At 36.1% G+C, this 23824-nt stretch overlaps 1 protein-coding gene across 4 annotated transcripts; it reads left to right on the forward strand.

Moving 5' to 3' along the window:
• The first annotated feature begins 1442 nt into the window (after positions 1-1442).
• Positions 1443-15520, forward strand: si:dkey-19b23.10 (transcriptional-regulating factor 1). Of its 4 annotated transcripts, none has more exons than XM_027134345.2 (12): positions 1443-1682; positions 9388-10288; positions 10379-10500; positions 10589-10726; positions 10838-11052; positions 11227-11378; positions 12516-12619; positions 12713-12773; positions 14111-14199; positions 14275-14412; positions 14544-14629; positions 14856-15520. In XM_027134345.2, exons 2-12 carry the CDS (start codon positions 9451-9453, stop codon positions 15262-15264), a joined length of 2352 nt encoding a protein of 783 aa, XP_026990146.2. In that variant the 5' UTR covers positions 1443-1682; positions 9388-9450; the 3' UTR covers positions 15265-15520. The 4 variants fall into 4 exon arrangements, with proteins under 4 accessions (XP_026990146.2, XP_026990148.2, XP_026990149.2 ...); XM_027134347.2 differs by lacking the exon at positions 1443-1682 and adding an exon at positions 7998-8234; XM_027134348.2 differs by lacking the exon at positions 1443-1682 and adding an exon at positions 8322-8550.
• Positions 15521-23824: the final 8304 nt, after the last annotated feature.

The raw sequence follows: 23824 nt of genomic DNA on the forward strand, positions 1-23824 counted from the left end.
CACTATACCATAGAGTGTGACAGATTTCTGGTAAAGCGCGACGTTGCTGTCTTGTTATGACAATGTGTGGTCGGGGAAGTATGGGTATAACATGTTATGGTGTATATGTGTGTCTAAGTGTGTGTCTACGTGTGTGTGTGTGTGTGTGTGTGTGTGTGTGTGTGTGTGTGTGTGTGTGTGTGTGTGTGTGTGTGTGTGTGTGTGTGTGTGTGTGTGTGTAAGTGTATGTTTTTTTTCAGTGGGGATGGGTGTTTCAGTATGACTCTGTCAGCTTTTGACGGCAGCGAATAGGGTTTTTTTTGTGTGGGTTCGATAAAAGGTCTTTTATGAAGAGATTAATCTAACAGTAAGATCTCAATTTTTTGTCAGATTAAAGATTTTACTCTTCAGATGACATTGCAATATGTGAAAGACAAATACTCTGCAAACAAGAAGAATGTACATTCTAAGATTTCTACAGCAGCTTTATCTATACATTTTTATATATATATATATATATATATATATATATATATATATATATATATATATATATATATATATATATATATATATATATATATATATATATATAATAACTTCCATTTAATTGCACTCTTGGTTTTAGTTTTGGTATGAACACAAAGTTTAACGCTCTCGCCGTCTCTCTGTAGCTTTGTCTACCTAGTTGTCGTCCTTTTCTTCAAGAGATACTAATGAGAGAGAACGCCCCCTCTTGCCCTGACAATGTGAAACTGCTCTCAGTGCGATGCACAGTCATGCCCCGACTCTCAGTCTTACTGGGTCAGCCCACAGACATTCACAGCACTCCAGCTAACTTTTGCTATCTTCACCTTTAATCTTCGTCATTATGACTTGTACAGCAAAAGTATCGATTTAAATGCCTTATAAGATTCAGTTTTCCAAAAAAAAAAAAACAACCTTCATTCTTTTAGCTGTTGCTGTCATTTCAATCATTCGTTCTTACCATGAGTTTATGCACTAATGTAGTTTAAATCATTAGTGTTTTTAGCAAAGGTACAAAGGTAAACATTCCATAACATTTTTGTATTAGAGTATATCAGAACACACTATAAATATGCATTGAATATATTACACTGTGACAATATGGTTCATTATATTTACTTGTAATCATGATCGCACACCAACAGAAGACAAATCAACTACATAGGAGTAAAAAAAACTTTGTTTTGGAATTTCTTTGTGGCATTACAAGGGCTTTGTTAACTAACTAAAGAATTAACAAATAAATGAATGCGAAAAACAAGGGAGTGAAAAAAGATAAGAGAAAGGAAAGGATGAGTGCTTTGTCAAACTGAGAGCTGCTCTGATGGGTTGACTTGGCGCGGTACATGTTTTTTATTCTCTGTGATGTTTTTTTCTTCTTGTTTCCAGGATCCCAGTGACGAAGTCTTCAAGAGATCAGAAGAAGAGAGACTGCCATAGCAAAGCACAAACCTTAACCAACGCCTCCACTGTCTCTCTCTTTTCTCATATGGGTGTATGCCCAAACAGACACACACGCACAGACACACACACACACACACACACACACACACACACACACACACACACACACACACACACACACACACAGACACACACACAGACACACACACATCTCTCATCTCGTGTCCTCTGACAACACTCGGCAACTTCCAGGCCTGGATTAAATTTGAAAGGTAAGTCATATAATTCTATAATTATGATTAAATCTCCAGAAACATACAGTACACTTGTTAAGCATGTTTATGTAGGCATTAAGGCATGTTGTATGCTTCGAAATATAATCCAGAAAAGATGAAAACCTTCCGCTGTTATTGTTCTACATATATAACTCTTCAAGAGGTTTTCAAGGCTTATGTAGACAGTTAAGAGTTGTTAACTGCTTAAAAGCCCCAAATGTATCCAATACACTCAAATATATAAAACATACCGACAATATTTAAGGGTTCCCCAAGATGGACAGACAAAGAATCCTTACCGGTTTGAGGTTGAACTTTTCCCACTCCATGATGTACTAGAACACTTTTAAACCTAAAGTTTAAAGCATGATTACACTTTTGCTTTTGTAGACTAATGCAATAGATGTCATTATTCAGATCATAGAAACAAATAAAACCTCAAGGTAATGAAAAATGGAATGGCCTACTCCTAATCTGGCATTACAGTGTGAAAATATTTGCTGTACAATGTTATTCATTTATAGACTTTAAAGCTTGGTCTGTCCACTGTCTTGTAAAATTGAGAGTGTGTAGGTAATATTTGGTTATCCCTCTAGGGACCTTTAAGGATCTAGCTAGAAGCTTACACCAAAGTGTTTCTTTATTAGAAAGACTTTCAGGTGAAAACATTTTTAGGAGGCCAAGGGATCTAATAATATAATGAACCTCTTAAGAACCCAGTAAGAACCTGTACGCATTGCAATTCAGAGCAATTTATGCTTTTATTAGTTAATATGTGTTTGACTTTTTAAATCTAAGAACACTAAACTATATACTATATGAAACACAAGAGATAGATCAACATGATAGTTGGAGAGTTTTGGCTAACCTTTTCAAACGTAGTTGAAATTTTTTTTATACTAACAGTTCTAATCATTAGTGCACAGTTAGCAGGAATGCGAGTAAAAAAAAGGCAAAAGAGCGAGCCGTTGAAAAGTCTTTCATCTGTGCCTTTAATTTCATATTTAAACTACTATGGATATAGTCAATGATTCTAGGTCTAAATGAATCTACAGTGGAGTCAGTCTTGGGATGTTTTCTGTTGTTAGAATTCTGATGGGAAGTTAGGGAAAAATTGGGCTTGTTATCGGTGTTTATGTGTCTCTTCCTTAGTGTATTTAGAGGGCTCAGCTTTACAAGAATTTTTTTATGCGATTTTCTAGGCCTTAAGCCTTACTAGTAAGAAAAATAACTAAAAAAAAAAAGGAGTCTTCTGATTAACTGATATTTTTAAAGCTTTGTTCCCTAAAGTACAAATTCCCGGACCAATAGGACTGAAACAGCCAAGATGAGTCCGAGTATTGAGTATTGAGTATTTTTAAAGTATTATGGCAGCTATGGAGATTAAAAAGTTGTAACGGTTATTTAATTCTAATGGCTTTAAATCTAAAAATCTGGTCACTTGAAAAAATGCATAAATTAATGACAAATGATACATTTAATACAACACACAAACAATCGTTTCCAAATGAAAACCTAATTTTCCTGGCTTGGGTTGAATTATGTGTAATGTTAAGCTTAAAATTCTCCAATAAGTAAGTATGGTGCCTTATAATGACTTGATATTTTATTAGTTGGATGCTTTTTATTAAAAAAATAATTAGTTTGATGATACAAAAACTATGTGTGATCATAAGAGGTCTATGTAATGTGGAAAGTGTTCTTGGCTGTAAAACTCTCTTGACGAAGAAACCCTCCAATTCTGTTTGACTGGATTTGTGTTACACTAGAAATGTGTTCGCTAATTAATTTACACGGAGTTTATTCACTTTCTTTTTGATCTGCATAATCCTACTTCCAGTTTACACCACTGAGTATTTCATCATCTAGATGGCAGGTCAGGAAATTCTGATTGCTCAGCAACAGCTGGCAAAGACTTGATTACAGATTTACACATTTATTATGTTTATTTACACATAAGAAAGATGTAAAAACATCTTAGCTGGAGCACTGACACAGTCAAACCAGAATTATTAGATATTTAGTCTAAACTGCTGGTTATTTATTAATGATCGCATCTATGATTACACTGTGTAACTAGATGATATTCAGATTGTCATTCAGAGCACACGCTAGTCTTATTTTCCCCATAACTGTCAGGTTTTATTGTCAAGCCAAAATTTATTTCATAATGAATAAAATGCATTTAACGTTCATACCATGTAAATAATATTTGTACTCTCAATGACTCTCAATGTTGACAACAAATTTTTGTCAACAAATTCATGTCAAAATGCAACAGAAATATATATTATGTTTTTGCACAACGAAGGTTGTAATGTATCATCCCAGGACTTAGATATAAAACTGAGAATAAATGAATTTCATATTCCTAGCATATTATTTATAGTCATCCTAGCTCTGACATTATGTATTTAATAAATAATAAATGTTAAATAATCATGTCATTCATAAATGGTATCAACCTTGTTGTGTCGGTATCCTGGTCTTCCCTGAGCTCAGTGCCGTATAACAGAAGGCAAAAATCTTTGTGGTGTAGATATGGATAATAAGGCGTTTCAGAAAACATGCATTTTTCAAGTAATGCAATATATCTGTTTCTAAATTCTTTGTGATTTTAGCAATTAAATCACATCATATTTGTGGGCCCATATAAATTATTTGGGTATTCTATATATTTGGTCCTTGAAAGACATTTGGAAATATGTTTTCTTACACTGAAAAGTGTTTTCTTGTAAACGTGCAGACAAAAAATTGCATTACTATTTCAGATATTAAAATGATTAAGCATTAATACTCTAGTCACTCAGTTTGTCTGTATCTCTGTATAATGCTACGCATTTAGCTGCAGATATGCAAGTAGCGGCAAGAGATTTATATTAATGCTGCAACATTAATTTTAACCATTGTGAATTTTTTTATTTGAACGGGACACATTAAGACACTATACATATTTCGGCAGGTTTAGAATGATAAATGATTTCGAACCTGTCTCTGCAGAAGGCACTGAAATATTAAATGGCCTAACTTCCCTGTTCAGTTATTCTGAGACAGGAGTCCGTAGGATTCTGAAGAAGAGTAAGAAGTAATCTTTTATTTGAAATTGAAATGTAACAAAAGCTTATGAAACCTGGTGCTCTTAACTGCGGTTTACACTACTGGAAGGTGAGAGATTATTTATTACACCAGTAAATTGCCCATATAAAAACCCATTTAAACAAAGCAACAGAATAATTTAGAAGTCCAATTTAAGTTCTGAAAACCAGATAATACAATAGAATACAGAAATAAGATATTAAATCCTTGCATTATATCTCGCTTACATACACCTTAGAGTTCACATTATGTGATCCCTAAACCACAGAACTTGTATCAGAAAAATAAGCCGTTAATGTTGTTAATTGTGCAAAACATCATGCCGATTGGATTTCCCATTCTTTGCCGCTCAAAAAATATCACATCATAGAATGACTAGATGTAGCGTTAGAGAACGATGGAGACAGAGAAAAAAGTCCAAACCGCTCCGCTACTTTCCCCCTCCTCTGTTCACTCTTTCACACATCTGACAAAAAACTAGACCAAAAACCTCCACATTCTTTCCTTTTTTTGGCATCCTCTGTTTCCAGTCACTTGCCTGTTTGCCTCTTTTACATATTTGTGTTTTAACGAGACTTTTGTGTTTCACACCTGCATAGTTAAACCTGAATAAATACCCTGCAATTGACTCGCCTTAGTTGTGAGTCTGAAAAATGGGTATCTATGGAAATCATCTAAACAAGCAGATGTTCAGATGATTTCTACAGATATCCATTTTTCTGTATTTTCCCAGCCTTATAGGAAGTGGTGGCAAAAACACCAAATTCTTCACTCAGTTCAAAGTGCAATTACTCCTCTAAAGAAATAATCAAGCTAAAGTATTAATCAAGTTAATGTTTCTTTCTAGAAAAATTCATGAAAGAAAAAGACATTTGCTTCACATCGCATACTGATTTTACTGATATTATGTCGGTGGCCTTCCTCCAAGGCACCAAGGAATGTGGGAAAAACATTGGTTAATGCTAACAATGGCTCAAATAATCCATCAAATTTTTGTTAGCATGACAAGTCAACAATACAAAGTACTTAAACGTTAACAGTTAGCCGTCACGATACAAACTGCCTTGCTAAATATAAAATGCAACAGATGGATTACAGTGATGCCTTACAACTTTAAAATAAAAAGAAATGTAGTCATTTGTAGTGTTCGAAATTGTAGTAATTAGAAATGTGCTTTTTTTCCCCCAAAGTGTTATTTAAAAGAAAAACCCAAATATAGTACAAGAGCCCGATGCAGCTGTTGAACATGTAAGTTCGGTTATAAACCATTGCCTACAGGTAGGTCGCTCTTATACCATATGCTGAGAGTAATACGCTTAAAACTAGCATGGTACAATATCAGTTGCATCAGAGACACTTGCAGGATCAATCAGAACTAATATTGTGTCGTGATCATGAATAAAGAGACATATTTCACCATAAACAATAAATATTACATCCAAAAACAAGATGTGTGAAGACAGAACAGGACATAATGTCCATTTGATTTTTTACTGTTTATTTCTTGTTAATTATATGTTATCTGTAGATAAATATACAAAATCGCAAAAGGCCTGCGTGTTAGAGTTGCATGGTTACTCAATTTATCCATCATTTGTTTTACCATTTTATGCTGTTCTGCTTGTGTTCTAGTGCAACAAATATAAAGAAAAAACATTAATCTGCCTGCAAAACTAAATCTGGGTCCAAATAAACTGACATTAGGTATAATATTACATTAATGGTTAAACTTTTATTTTGTGGCATATATTACTACTGTTAATATTACAATATGACAATATTTTGCTAAGAAAAGAGCTTGATACACTCCTTGGCATTAAACAGTCATTTTATATAATCTTTTTATACCTGTTTATAGGTTACATTTCTGGGAAGCATCCACATCCAGTCATCATAGACCACAGACCAAGAAAAAACATTTATTGGTCCAAATACTGTTTCTACTTTGCAATTTGCTCAGAATCAAAGCAGTTTTATTTGCTGTAAACACTTCACATACTAGTGCTTACTGTTACCAGCTTAAGTCTGATACTTTATCTTGATGCAACTGTTGCGTTTTTTAGGAGATTACATTGAAACTAGGCTATAACATGCGTTCAGCTGATGCATGAATCTGCTATAGATACTGTGTACAATTTACGAGGAACAAAGTAATGTACTTTTAAGACTATATACTGCATGCATGTGGTCTTTTTTTTGCAGGCCCAGATTTTGTCTGGACTGCAATATTTTGTCTAACACTTTTGGTTTTTCACTCATACTATGATACTTTCGAGGTTAATGGAGAGGAGGGTTTAAATACTGTACATTCACACTATTCAGACCTCATAGTAAGTCATCACCCACATTGTCCTCAGCATTATCACAGTGAGGGTAAGAAAACAAAAGTGTAAAACACAACATGCAGTCCAGACAAAAATCTGGCCTGCAAAATAAGACCAAATACATACTGTATATAATCAAACAACTAAATACTGGCTTACAAGTTTGGTTTGTTACCCACACTATGATAATATTGAGGTTAAAAGAGAGGATTATTATAGATACATTCATACTGTACAGATCTGACACCTACATTGTCCTTTTGAAACCACAAGATGCACGGACCAGGGAGATATAAATTTCTCAGTGTGTGTGAACTGATTTAACTTACCCTACTGTGGGATGTTTCACTACCAACATCTAGCACAGGACAATGTATGCTTATAATTACATTTAAAAGAGAATTGTATCATGGAGTTGCAGGGTTTTTACTGTGCATGCTTGCTTCTTTTCAAATTCCCATATTCACTATTAGTGCACTGCCATTAGTTACATTTGCTCCTAAACACATACTATTCCTATTCCTTGAGATGCTAATGAGATCCTAAAAATGCCCAAAAAGTTGAATGCTGTAGCAGGCGAAGAGAGCAGGAGAGGAAGAAGGGAGATACACAGGGGAACCACTGCTTGTAGTCAGAAGCGTAGGCAGAGAGCATATGATGAAAATGTATGTATGGAAACTATACATTTGTTGTGTGTTGTGGGAAAGAGAAAGGTTCATCTATAGAAGGAGACGGAGAAAGAACAAACAAGAGCGGAGGCGGGGTGTACGGAGGTTTCCCTTGTCCACTTCCTGCACTGTTGTCGTTTTGTGGTCAACTTCCTGTCACATGACTTTGAAACACTACAGATCTCTGACATAAACACAAGTTTTCTTCTCACCCACATAAATACACACAAACTGATATAGACATTCACACAAACATGCTCACACTCTCACATACTTACACATACGCACAAGCTTAAACTCTGACACACACACATACACACACACACAGACACACAAACACAGAAACAGTGTTGACAGGAAGCTTTGCCACTCGCATATCGTATATACACTCACACACACGCCTACGTTCTACCTGATGAAGCCTACATGTCGACTCATACGCATTTCAGACCTAAGACGAAGTGAGTCACTCACCACATGAGATGCTCAAGATAACACATTCAACATTGTGAACAATGGTTGTGCTTTTAACATGATCTTAGATCAGTTTTGTGGTCACTTGTAAGTAATGTTAAAACTCAGGTTGTGAACAATTTACAAAAACTTTTATCCTGGCTTTCAGCAACATGTTACATTTCCTGCATTCGTGTTTTTGGTAAATGCTTACAATTCTTAACCAGGATTTCTCACAAAAGGATTTCTATATGCTACAATCAGCAAATCAACCAAGAATATAACAGACTTAAGGCAAAAGTGGGTTATGGTGTTCTATTTGCTGTGAGTACATTTACTTGTTTGTTTACCAGATTGGGATACGGTATTAAAAACATTGAGTGGGAAAGAAAGAATGAGGGATGGAGAAAGGCAAAGACAAAGGGAGATCCGTGACTCTTTCCCCAGGATGTGGTTTCTTTTTCGGGGTTTTAGGGGTGAGGTTCTCTCTGTGACAATTATAAAAGTTACTTTTGATCGGCAGCACCTGCTTTCATGAGTTTTTCACATGTGTGTTCCTGTCAGTGTTAGTGTGGGTGTGCTTCTTTAACATGTTTATATGAAATGTTTTTACATAAGACATGTAGCGGGGTAAAGGGGTGGGGGATGATCGGGGGAGTGAAAAAGAAAAAGTTTGCACGTGTGAAAGTCTTGCAGTTTCATTTGTAAGCAGAGATCGAACACTACGGAATATTTTATTTATATTTATCATGTGTTGAAGAAAAAGAAAGAAGCACAAGAGACAGGTAAGTGAAAAGGGGACAAGAAAAACTTGAAGTGCTACTAGATGAAATGTAATGATGAGGTGCAATTCAACTATTTAGCAAATACTATTTAATATTTAGCAAAATTAAATACATCTTCACTCTTTTCCTTTCTTTCACTGTTTTATTTCTTTGACGGGTTTTACACCCAATTTAATAACTGAAAAAACAGAAACTGAAAAAGATCTTAGAGAAAGTAAATAGAAAAAAGACTATAATTCAAAACTTTTACCTTTTACCTCAAAGAGTTCTGAGTATGAATTTTGCCATTGTTTCAGGTCCCAATGTTTTATTTGACTATCTGAATAAAGCTTTCATTTGTAATGATAACTGTAAGCTTCTCTCTTGTTCTTCGCAGCTTTAGAAGATGCCATGACTGTCCTCTGACTTTTGCTTGGCAAGTAGAGTGCTTCTAAGCATCATGGCCGATCACAGTTCAATCAACACGTCTGAGTCTCCACCCTTCTCTACCATGTACCGCCTTCAGATACAAGGTCAAAGATCAAACTACAGTCATGTACAGAACAGTTCTGTGAGCAGAATAAACCAATATGAAGATAGCAGCCTTTTGAATGATCCTGCTAACAATTGTGCCACTGCTGGGACGAGTATGAATGGAATTGGTGAGCAGATAAATACAGCATACTGGGATATGGAGTCTTTGATCTCTTCACAACCTGGTGCATTCAACAGAACCAAAGCACACAGTGAAAGATATGAGGAAGAATGGAATTCCAGTTCTCAGCAGCAGGATTCAATGGAAAATTATGGTAACACCGGAGGGAATCATCAAAAACTTGATTCATTCTCTGAGGCATTTTATAGTCGAAACTTTTCTAGAATTGCCAATTGTGTTGACCAGGTTGGATATAATGTTGAGCCAAACAACTCTCCCAACATTCCACCTCTTCCCTCCCTCTCTTTCCCTCTGGTTTTGAGTCCTCCTCCTACACCGCTGCCTCAGTCATCCCTTTCTCCTCCAAAACGTGGTCTTTACACACCTGCTGCACAGTCACTGAGCCAAACACAATCACAGTCCCCTTCTGAAGGTTCTTTGAGGTTCTTTCCACCTCTCTCTTCTACCAGTTCCATTCTTCCTGGGGGTTTCGCTCCATCTCACTGGCTCCCACTTTCAAATGACACCATTGGGAATGCAGACCAAACACAACACCTTCCTCAAGACCCGGTTCCATCTACAGTCTTCTCAGAGGGGATGGGGATTCATCTAAGAGACCTTAGTGTTGCTGAGGGAGACACAGGTAACTGAAGTAGCTCTTAAAGAAAATGCTGATTTATTTGATTTTGTAAGACCCTCATTTCTGATAAACCCAGTGTCTCTCCTCTGTCAGACTGTTCTCTAGAGACATCTCCATGTTCACCGCTGGTGCAACATCCACCCTCACAATCTGTTCCCAAACTTGAGAGGGAGCATTACCCTGTGACCTCGGAACAGCACATGACATGGTCACAGGTAAGTTTTTTATGGGTCAGTTATCTTTAATGACTAAACTATACAATTATTTCATTATTCGTGGTAATATATAAACTTTTTCCTGCAGATGATGACATCATCCCAACAATTTTGCCCTCCAATCCATGACTTGAACAATCAGGTAGAGGGACTGAGGGTGCATGAGGAGACGAAGCCCATTGCAGGGTTCCAGCGAACACCTTTGTTATGTTTGGCCAGCTCACAGGTATGAAGGATTTGTAATAAGAATATACTGAGCTCAAGTAAAAGAAGTAGGAATAAGGAGACTCACCGAATGACACTAAATTTCGGGCTTTTGGAATTTTTACATTATTAGAAAAATCCCACGACAGTCTACACTGGAGTACCATTCCACAGTGTCCTCCAGTCAGGAGCACTGGGGGGAGTTCAGGAACATGTGATTCGTCACTACACTGCACTTCCCATGCTGAATCCCAATCGCAGTGGAACAGGGCTATACTGTAACCTGCTGCCTCCACTAAACCACCAGGAACAATGGTCAGAGGAAAGAGGACATTGTGTTCTACAGAGGTGAGAAAGTTTCTGTACAGTCTTTTACAAGTGAATCGTTCTTAGCTGTTGTGTTGCACACTGCACCTTGATGCTGCAAATCTCAAGAATCACAATCATAAATAAACAACATTTAAAAATAAATTAAAATTCCTCATACAGTACTCTGTATTTCCTTCACACACAAAAAAAAAGGCAAGTGAATATAGGGCCAGAGTTTCAGGCTCAGATTCCTGACCTCCTGGAGCAGGAGGAAATAAAGTTGCAGTATCAGGAACCATTGCAGGAGGAGTTACTTTGGAAACCATGGGCAGAATTAGAGGGGAATGATGATCTACTGGCACGGGGTAAGTAGCCCAATAAAAAAATGTTAAGATGAAACTAAATTCAAAGTAATTTTTCTACCAAAAGAAATAGGACAAAACTTTCTTTTAACTGATTGATGTCAAATGTCTGCCAGCAAGGCAGATAAATATTTCTTTGTTTTTTTTTGTTTTTTGTTTTTTTTTACTGTGTTAGGTATAATTTACTCAATCCTTGTGTGTACCCAAATCTAATATAGGGAGTGCATAACACAAGAGATACCAACATGTACTATGATGTATTCTTCTAATTAGAGAAAAGAAAAGTATTTTGGTTGTGAAGTTGCTTGTTTGTTCAGTTCAACTGTTCATTTTCTAGTAGTGCAAAGACGATTCGTTCTTTATATTCACCATACATTCTACAGTCAAAAGTGAACAAAAATTTCCCTGACATGCTTTGAAAAAAGTGAGACTTTTTCTATACATGGTTTCAGTTTCAACTGGTTGACTTCACTTCCCTTATTGGCAGCTTAACTACATGCTTCGCTTTACTTTAATTGGGGAGTAAACGTATCAAGTCTAGAAGATTTCATCTGGTCTTTATTGAACTTATTATTCAGCTGAGCATGGTGTTTTATTGTTTTTCACATATAAGCATCATTAAATGCATTTCAAAACTCTTTTGTAAATGAAAATTTACTGCTTTAAATGCTACTATACTACAGCCTTAATTTAATTACTAAATGCACAACAAATTATCATCTGCTCAAGCTTTAGCTTTACAGTAGCTCATTACATTACAAAAATGATGTTTGGAATTACAGAATGTATCTTTCCATAAAACCTGGTACACACAACTTCTACTCTTTCCTTCTGTAGGCTGATTATTATGTAGACTTTCTACACACAATTATAGCTTACATTTTTTTTTTAGATGTGCTTTAAAGCCATGCTTTTACATGTTTCAATGGATTCTGATTTTGACTAAGTATTGTATAAAAAGGTTATATATGGTTATAACAGAACCACCCATCTACAGATGCCAATGTACAAGGCATAAAGCTTATGTACTGTAAAGCTGTTTATTAAGCTAAAAAGCAAATTCAGGTGCACTGCCGAATACCATTACATGTTTTGGCCTGTTCATAAGCAGATAGCTAATCATGTGACTTTTTTTCTCAGTGGAGAATCTTCTAGATCTCAGTACATCTACTGCTTTACCTGGAGGTCTTGCCAATCTGGAGCTTGCCCTTCATAGTCTCTCCTTATGCCAAGGAAATATATTGGTAAGGAAAAGTAATAAAATCCTTATACATATGTTACATTTGAGATTTGCTATTGACATCATTGTCTTTCTGCGCATTTTCTTTCTATTACAGGCTGCTTTGGAGATGATGTTTTTCTCAAACTCAAAACCCTCAAGAGACTACCATTATGCTGGTACAATCCTACCTCTTAATATGGGAACTCAGCGAGCTAGTATATTTAAACTAGAAAGCAGTAAACCTGTGATTATTACCAGTGTTGTATAAAGTACTAGAAAGCAATACTTGAGTAAAAGTATCGTACTTGAAAAATACTTTGAAAGTTGCCTTTTAGAATATTACTCAAGTAAAAGTCTTAAAGTATCTGATATATACTGTACTTAAGTATCAAAAGTCATTTTCTGATATTTAATGTACTTAAGTATTTGAAGTAAAAGTAAAAAGTAAAATTTCAGTGATTTTAGTTAGGCATAAGAGGCACTTCATCCGGTAGGAAGAATCTTTCATTCCAATGTACAGAAACATTTCTTGCAAATACGGCCACGCGTGTATAACGTTATCTCCTTCACTCTTTTCACCCTGTTCACCACTATCGTCGGGGTGGTCGTCTACGACAGGGGTGGCCAACCCGCGGCTCCCGAGCCGCATGCGGCTCTTTGCCCGGTTTCATGTGGCTCTTACGTTCATATCGAAGTTTGTATTTGTGTCTTTTTATTGTGCGTGTCGCTTCGCTTGAGTTCAATACGGTATTTTCGTCAAACGCGCATGTGAGTGGGATGAAAACACCTCAAAGTTTCCCAGTGGGAGCAAGATCATTTGAGTAAACAATTTGTGTCAAGTTCGCTCTCAAAATGGCAGGGAAAAAGTTGATGTTCATGTGTGCCCATGTGTATGGCTCTTTGCGGTAACACAGTAAAAAATGTGGCTCTTGGTCTCTGACTGGTTGGCCACCCCTGGTCTACGATAACGGGACGTCCTCCAGCAGGTGCTTCCATGGCGGTTTCAGTTGTGCTTCCGCATCCTTTTGGCAACATTACGCTGAAATAGAGCGTGCGGACGTGCGTAATGCAATCTAGGAGCAGTGATTCGCCAAACCTCCCGTATTGCAGTCGCACACATTTCTTATGATTTTATTTTGTAGTAACGAGTAGCGAAGATGAGTGGAAATATAGCGGAGTAAAAGTATACATTTTATCTAGGAAATGTAGTGGCGTAAAAGTGAAAGTTGACATAAATTTAAATAGCGAAGTAAAGTACAGATACGTGAAATTTCTACTTAAGTACAGTAACGAAGTATTTGTACTCCGTTACATTACAACACTGATATTACACAGATTACGACAAAGATGAGACTGTAGTCTGTAGATCATTTGCAGTTTCTTAAAAAATATAGTATATTGTTTTGTTTTCCATTAAGCTAATCGTTTAGAAAAGGCAGAGAAAAATCACAGATGCTTTGTTTATACTTTCACCTATCAATGAAATCGCTCCATCTCTGGTCCTATCTTACAGGCAGTGACATTTGGCGGTTGAATGAGCAGAAATTGTTTCATAAAGCCTTCAGCATGTATGGAAAAGACTTCTCATTCATTCAAAAAATGGTATGTAAAGATCAATAAATAGCAAAAAATATTGAAATATTGACAACCCAACTCAATTACAACAATACACTACAGGTGCAGTCAAAGGGGGTGTCACAGTGTGTGGAATTCTACTATCACTCCAAACGGCTCAGAGAGAAACAGAGGAAACTAAAGGAGAAAGAAACGCAACAGCAACATCTGGCTGCAGAAATACTTACTCCAACCAACCAGGTAAAATTCTATTTACCTCTTTACAAAACATTGATAGATTATGTCTATACCAAGTCTGTCATACTGTCATTTAACAGTAATAAAAGCAAATAATAAAGTAAGCTTGACTGAAAGTGTGTTTTATTTTACAGGTCATGGTGATGAACTCTATTAATGTAGACAGGCTAATTCAAACGCCTGCACTGGCTCCAAGCTTTCCCTGCAAACAATGTGGAAAGTAAGTGTATTCATATATATGTGGCTGAGATTATTATGTCTAAGATAAAAAAAAAATATTATAAATATATTGATTGCCTAATATTTAAGTCTCAACACAAGTATGGGATCTTTAGTTAAGGAACAAATTTCACTAAGTTATCTTGACTCAGAGTGAAATATTTCGGCACATGACTCCATCATTAATTTCCTTTGTGTTTCTCTCACTCTGCATAAATCATTCTCAGGATGTTTTACAAGATCAAAAGCAGAAATGCTCACATGAAGATCCACCGTCAGCAGCAGGAGGATTGGAGGGACAGAATCCATCCTAACAATCACCTTAGCCTGACCCATGCCCTTCAGAACCAAAACCGAAACCTGAACAATCCAAACCAGTTTGTTACCCAGGGTCACTCAAACCAGTTATTAACCCAAAGCCTGATCCAGAACCTGGTGCAGACTCAGGCTCAGCTCGCTTTTATCCAGAGCAGTAAGACTCAAAGTCCTTGTTTCACTACTGCTATCAGCAGTGCTAATTCCTCACAAAGCCCACAGATGGCTTCCAAAGCCCCAGCTCTACCACTTTACAGGGGTCCCCAACAGACATGGGGTGCCATTCATGGTAGCTTGGAGTCTGGTCTGTATTATGACTAATAGAGAAGGACAGGTGAGGATTCAGGTTTTAGTTCATAGCTAAAATGCAAAGATAATTCTCATTGTTGATTTTAGGAACAGTAAAACTGACATGTAGCTTAGGTTGTACATAATAGAATTTGAATCTAGGTTCATTAAATATCTCAACTGACTTCACATCTCTATAACAATGATCCAGATTTCAAGATTGCCTAATGTGTACTATAAGTGCTTCTTCATTCACTTATATTTAAGGCAAATAAAATGCTTACTTGTACATTTTATCCTGTTTATCGTGACACCACCAGGATCCCATTTTCATGACACTACAGTAAGTCATTGTCAATCTGTAAATCAGAGATATGAACTGAGAAGGTTGGTTGCAAACAAACTTATTTTTAGTGTGAAAAATGTACATTTTTTTAAACAAATATTGACCATGATTACACAAGTGAGTCTAACGGAGAAGAGTGCTCTGCTCTTATCAGTTAGGTTGCTGTCCGTGAAGATGTGCCTGGTTGAGTCTGCTTTGTGAAAAACCTTTAGTAATATCAGTTACAACACTCATTTCCCCTTCCTCAGGGAACACACTGGGTAAATGTGTTTAATTAAATCTAGACTACTTGTACATCCTATTAAAGAGGACCAAAAATCCTAGTTAAAAGCATTCTGGAGAAATTGTTTAACAAAGTGACGAAAGTATGAAAGTTGTCAACAGTGTTTTAACCTGCATGTCTTATTTTTTCCAATGACTACAAAGTGAAGTCACGTGAAAAGACTGTGGTTGAATAACATAATGCCAGCAGTGGGGTTATTGCCCTGTAGTACTATGGAAATATTGAAGATCAAAACATTTGCTTAGAAGAACCACCTGCATTGTCTAGCACCTTGGGCACTGTCTAGCATCCCTTGTCTAGCAACCATATGTTATATATATATATATATATATATATATATATATATATATATATATATATATATATATATATATATATATATACATACATACACAGTGGTGTGAAAAAGTGTTGGCCCCTTCCTGTTTTTTTTTTTGTTTGTTTTTTTGCACGTTTGCCATACTTTAAGATCATCAAACAAATTGAAATATTAGTCAAAGATAACAAAAGTAAACACAACATGCAGTTTTTAAATGAAGGTTTTAAAACAAAATCCAAACGCACATGGCCCTGTGTGAAAAAGTGTTTGCTCCCCACCTGTTAAAACATAACTGTGGTTTCACACCTGAGTTCAATTTCTCTAGCCACACCCTCAAGCTGTAACCTCAAGCTGAAGTGAACTTGGGTTCTGCAGCTGGACAATGATCCAAAACACACCAGCAATTCCACCTCTGAATGACTGAAGAAAAACAAAGTGAAGACTTTTGGGGTGACCTACTCAATGTCCTGACCTGAATCCTATTGAGATGCTGTGGCATGAGCTTAAAAAGGCGGTTCATGCTCGAAAACCCTCCAGTGTGGCTGAATTACAACAATTCTGCAAAGTTGAGTATACCAAAATTTCTCCACAGCGCTGTAACAGACTCATTACAAGTTATCGCAAACTCTTGATTCATTGTAGTTCTTGCTGCTAATGGTGGTTAAACCAGTTAATAGGTTTAGGGGCAAGCGCTTTTTCACTCCACTGTGTATATATATATATATATAAACACACACACACACACACACACACACACACACACACACACACAGGTGCTGGTCATATGATTAGAATATCATCAAAAAGTTGATTTATTTCACTAATTCCATTCAAAAAGTGAAACTTGTATATTATATTCATTCATTACACACAGACTGATGTATTTCAAATGTTTATTTCTATTAATTTTGATGATTATAACTGACAACTAAGGAAAATCCCACATTCAGTATCTCAGAAAATTTGAATATTACAATACAACCAATATAAAAGAAATGATTTTTAGAAATCTGGGCCGACTGAAAAGTATGGGCATGTACAGTACAACACTCTATACTTAGTTGGGGCTCCTTTTGCCTGAATTACTGCAGCAATACGGCGTGGCATGGAGTCGATCAGTCTGTGGCACTGCTCAGGTGTTATGAGAGCCCAGGTTGCTTTGATGGTGGCCTTCAGCTCTTCTGCATTGTTGGGTCTGGCATATCACATCTTCCTCTTCACAATACCCCATAGATTTTCTATGGGGTTAAGGTCAGGTGAGTTTGCTGGCCAATTAAGAACAGGTATATCATGTTCCTTAAACCAGGTACTGGTAGCTTTGACACTGTGTGCAGGTGCCAAGCCCTGTTGGAAAATCTCCATAAAGTTCTTCAGCAGCAGGAAGCATGAAGTGCTCTAAAACACAGTGGACCAACACCAGCAGATGACATGGCACCCCAAACCATCACTGACTGGAAACTTTACAATGGACCTCAAGCAACGTGGATTGTGTGCCTCTCCTCTCTTCCTCCAGACTCTGGGACCCTGATTTCCAGAGGAAATGCAAAATTTACTTTCATCAGAGAACATAACTTTGGACCATTCAGCAGCAGTCCAGTCCTTTTTGTCTTTAACCCAGGTGAGACGCTTCTGATGCTGTCTGTTGTTCAAGATTGGCTTGACACAAGGAATGCGACAGCTGAAACCCATGTCTTGCATACGTCTGTGCGTAGTGGTTGTTGAAGCACTGACTCCAGCTGCAGGTCACTCTTTGTGAATTTCCACCATATTTTTGAATGGGTTTTGTTTCACAATCCTCTCCAGGGTGCGGTTATCTCTATTGCTTGCACCCTTTTTTTTTTACCACATCTTTTCCTTCCCTTTGCCTCTCTAGTAATGTGCTTGGGCACAGAGCTCTGTGAAAAGCCAGCCTCTTTTGCAATGACCTTTTGTGCCCTCCTTGTGCAAGGTGTCAATGGTCGTCTTTTGGACAATTGTCAAGTCAGCAGTCTTCCTCATGATTGTGTAGCCTACAGAACTAGACTGAGAGACCATTTAAAGGCCTTTGCAGGTGTTTTGAGTCAATTAGCTGATTATAGTGTGGCACCAGGTGTCTTCAATATTAAATCTTTTCATAATATTTTAATTTTCTGAGATACTGAATTTGTGATTTTCCTTAGTTGTCAGTTATAATAATCAAAATTAAAAGAAATAAACATTTGAAATATATCAATCTGTGTGTAATGAATGAATATAATATACAAGTTTCACTTTTTGAATGGAATTAGTGATAATAAATCAACTTTTTGATGATATTCTAATCATATGACCAGCGTGTATATATGCATAAGATGCTAAGCTTTGTGGTCCTACTTTTTGTTATTAAGACCTGTAATAAACAAAAACAAAAAAAACAATAATATGATAAATCAACACAAAAATACCAACTATACTAAAGTATAATAGATCAACCTCTGTTTTTTTTGCCTCAGTTTTTATGGTAATAAAGGATGTGTGAGATGGTTGTGTTAGCAGTGGGATGAAGCTTCGGCATGCTGGTGCCATTACGTGGGTATCAGAACTGCATTGCCAGACTTTTGAAGAGATGCATTTAAAAAGGATTTTTTGAAAATAATAATAAAAAAAAACTATGTCAGTATAAAGATTTTGTATATGAAGGAAACCTGCCATATGAGAGATTATGAGAGAAACTGCTCCATAATGAGAAAAACTGCTGCCTATACTAACTTACCTTAATGGTGTGTCTATGTGGATGAGGGGATCCTATTTCTAAAGAAATTTCTGGATGTATATTCAATAGGTTTGGATGTATGCAAAATAGCTTTGATCTCTTGGTTGTGTCCAATTTCCAGTTGTAGACTCTGTTGAACTCACTCACAGTCAATGCGGGTTTACAGGATGCATCCAGGACACTGGTGCTGTTAGGTTTGCTAGGTGTGATGAAGGAATGGAGTATTGTATGTAACAAGCAATATACTTAATTCTGACAGGCAAACTGAAAATGGATAAAATAAGTAACATTTAACCGATAAGTACAAATATGTCCAATATTAAGTGAAAGCAGTACATAACAACAGTAAACAAAAATAGAAAAAAAAATATATTAATGGTGGAAAGGAAAATTTTCTGACTAATAGTCAGCAACATTTTAGTAAATAAAGTGTACATGTGAACTTCTGTGTGTATTTTACCCACAAAATCTCAAACTGTAAATGAGCAGAGCTAGAGAAAAGAGTGTTCCAGCTTCTGTGACACTATGTTAACATCATTGAACTCCAGTTTACCAATCCAGCTCCAGCTTTTTCAAATTCAGGGCTTACATACAGTATAACAACAGCATTTATCATTCAACATAATACAAAACTATGTGCAAAACTACTTACTAAAAACATACCACAAGATGGCAGCAGAGGCAAAATACAGATTGTTTATATTCCATGAATGCCAATATTCAATACATGAGATGTGTTTGGAGATTATTCTTATATGCCTGCTGGTATTCTTGAATGAAATAAACGACCAACAGTAGCACAACCCTGCCATTGCAGGACAACTGAATGTAATGAAATATGTTTTAGAATTTTTTAAGCGAAGTAAGTAAGTGTTCAAGCGAAAGATTACATTACTTTCGAGATTCTACACTCTTTCTAGGTTTTGATATAAATGTAAGAATATGTGTGTTATTGACCATGTTAACTGCTTTGTTCAAAAGGCATTTTTTTCCCTCATGCATAATGTCTTTAACACATTCAGATAACACTAATGGGTTCCATTTAAAATGGTAATAAGGTTTTGCACAAACTTGTGGAGTCTATACCAGCTCAAATGGACAAACCAAATAGTAACAAACTATTGTTGCAAATAATAAAATTTCCTGCTAAATGTGTTGTAGTAAAATGGAAAAGAAACATATATACAGTACAGTGGTAAGAGATACAGGTAAAGCGCTTGAGGTAATATTCCCATCAAACATCAAAATGAAGAAAACAGTGTGATCTTTGTGACTTCACTTCATCACTTTATATTTTCACACAACAGTCTTAAGAGTTTACACAGCATGAGGTGAAAACTAGAAACACTGAGCACCTTGTTGATGAGAGGCAGATGGGCTACAACAGCAGAAGACGTTCACGTCAGGTTCCACTCCTGTCAGCCAAGACTACTGTAAAGACTGGAAAAACATAGACTGGTCTGATGAATCTCAATCTCTGCTAAGGTGCACAGATGTTAGTGTCAGAATTTGGCCAGACTTTCTGATTTTCTTGCCAACAGCAAAAATCCATGCCAAAAATACATGGTGTAATATTTTATGTAATATTTTTTGGTACATTTTGGGCCCATTAGTAGCAATCATTTGGTTGAAAGGCAATGTATGTCTTGGTGCTGATTATGTGGCTTTATGGCCACAATTTACTATCTAATGGCTATTTCCAGCATGACAATGCACCATATCACAAAATGCACCACTACTGCATTCCTTCGGCAATTCTGACAAGCACAGATGTGTGACGTTTAGATAAGTAAATAGATATTTCATTTATGTTCAATCCTGATTTATCAATTGGCTCAAAATGATGTGTTTAACGCACCATTCTCTGAAAAACTGCCTGCCAGCACAACCAGAGGAGCTGGTAGTGACACAGAACAAACAAGGTACAGAGCTAACATAGGTACACAGTGTAAGCAATACTAAAATGGGTAAAACTGTCTGATAAAGTATGTAGTATTTACTGTTTTCAGTGCTGCCAGGATTATAGTACAAGTATATAATATAGTAAATATATATACTTGTATATATATATATAAATATATATACTATAAATAAATATAGTATATATATAAATATATATACTATAATAAATATACACTGGATCTCACCTGGTTCTTTTTGATCAGACATTACATAAGCTCTATAGCTGAAATGCTCTTCTTCAGGAAAGATGAAAAGGTCAAACATCGGAGCCAAGCTGTGCTTCCTGTAATTTCCAATCATTACCTGGACAATAACAAACTAACATTAAAGCAGATGGGCAGATGATTAGATTTGCCAGAAAAATGTACAGCAATTATTTTATTTGTTTGTTCTTAAACTGGAACTGTCTGAAATGGTAATGTCTATTCTCTAGGTGACCATGGAGTGGGAGATGGGGACCAGAAGTTCATAGGCTGCCATTGCTGAAGTATCTGTTTAAAATAAATATTGCGTTGCTGTTCCTCTGTCCAGGTCATAGTTTCACCCCAAGTGCTTTGAAGTGCCACATCAGCAGAAAATACACCCAAGATGATAGAGAATATCTCTGTTGAAGGATCTGTCTTCAGAGAGAAAAACACAGATCAGGTCATTGGAGTGAGATAGTCATATTAAAATGATTAAAAAACAATAACATATCTGCACATGTTCATCTTCTTAAAATGGCTATAATAAATGACTAGATGATTTCCCTTATGACTTATGTGAGTGTATTCTTACTGTTGAGAACATTTGGTGTTAGAGGAACATGTGGTGTGCGCAGGAGTAGGAAGCTACAGTGTTAAGTATGATGCCAAAATGCATCATCCAAGAAATACATAAAAAACCTCCACTGAGAGAGATTGAGCATACTGGCCCTTGAGAACATGACTCAGCAGTGTATTATGTCATTGCATGCACATAGTTCACAGTATCTAAGAGAAGGAGCATAAAGAAAGGAGCAACGGTTATTATGTTATATTATAAACGGTTATATTATGACGGAGTGATTCACTGTGTTGGTTTTCCTTTATTTTTGCACCCACTTTGGCAAATGAAATCCTAATATTAACCGCATTGTCTTTCAGGGACACATTATTACCTCTGTCACACATTTCACATCACCAAGCACTCTGTCATTCACTCCCAATCTCATCACACCATTTCTGAACCAACATTGCACCAGAGGAGAAAAGGCCAGAGAGAATGACCAGAGAAAGTACAAACCATCAACAACAGCCTCAACTAAGATGCAGAAAAGAACACAAGGAATAAAACAGAAATGGAGCTAAATAGAATTAAATTAAATAGATCAAAACTATACAATAGAAAACAAATATAACTGAACTCTGTTGAGGTTTGTTAAATTGGTGGACACAAATCATTAAAGATATTTTTAGTAATACTTTTAAAATAATAGTAATACTGATATAACATAATACTGAAACTCATAATACTGATGAAATATCTGTGCACAATAATCTTCCAGTGCATGCCTTGTTGGTTAAAATATATTTTGTCCAAAAAATAAGAATCTTTAGAAAAATGTTAAACTAATGTTATTGATTCTAACTTTAATGATATAGAATAGAAGTGAGGAGTAGGCACCATGCAGAAGAATTCGAGTGTCAGTGGCAAGGATGTGGTACCCCATTGCTTAGACATCCTCAATCTGTTGAGTTGTCTTGTCAAACATCCGGTCTGTAAAAGATCACTTGTCCTGTTTTGAACTGCTTAGCTCTCTCTTCAAAAGTCTGATTAAAGTTAATAACACCATACCTTTTGTAAAGAGTAGAAAGACAACAAAAATAGACTTCATAAACAGATCCGTGTATAGAGCATCATTTCAAACAGGAAACAGTTAGGGGATAATTACATACACTTCTATGTGAAACAACTGGGATTTGCCATTTAACTGAAATCTTTCAGTTTCTGTCTTAGTCTAAATTTTAGTTTAAGGAAGCTATCAGATGTCTTACCTCTATGGAATTTTACTCACAGACTTCTCTTACTTCTCCAGAGAGCAATGACGCATGAAATAATAGCATTATTACTGCCGCCAGTCTGCATATTGAACGTATTCTGTCACTAAACTCAGTGTCTCACCTCAAATGCACAAAGTATCATGCTTTTAGACATATAGTACCCTCTGTTCATGTACATAATCATAACAGTACATAATCTGTAGTGCGTCAATGAATACTGCCTATGTCCAGAATCAAATCTAAGCCAATATCGACCCATTGTTACTTCCCAGACAATATGCCCATACAGTTATGTAGATTTCAAGAAAATTTGATGTATAACAAGATAGGAGGCATAATGCACAAGGTCATTATGTAGCCCTCAGACTGAACAGGATTCTTCACATTAATTTATTTATAATACATATAATTTTATATATATATATATATATATATATATATATATATATATATATATATATATATATATATATATAAATTAATGTGAAGAATCCTGTTCAGTGATTCTTGAGCTGTGGCATTCTGAGACAAACATGACAGTGAACTATAACAAACCCACTTTTTGCGTTGGCCCATTTCCTGCTGTGGTGACTAAGTAAAATAAATTACATCATCTTTCTAAAACCTTGGACTTAGGTCATATGGGGATGACACCACGCAATGCTATGACTACAGAGTATGTCTGCCTTACTTATGAAATTTGATGAATTGAGTAGAAACATTATTAGGCTACTGTTACAGCATAGATGTTCAGTAGACTCATCTCCAAAATTCTTTTCATATACACCAACAGAAAATAATGACTGACTGAACCTAACTCTTCCTGAGACGGAGGTGTTTATATATATATGCATCAAAGTAGCATACGTACAATAAAAGTGATTATAGATACTATGAGAGAAACAAGCAGTTCCTGAGGCCTGAATGGAGC

Source organism: Tachysurus fulvidraco, chromosome 1 (assembly GCF_022655615.1).
Source record: "Tachysurus fulvidraco isolate hzauxx_2018 chromosome 1, HZAU_PFXX_2.0, whole genome shotgun sequence".
Classification (NCBI taxonomy): Eukaryota; Metazoa; Chordata; class Actinopteri; order Siluriformes; family Bagridae; genus Tachysurus; species Tachysurus fulvidraco.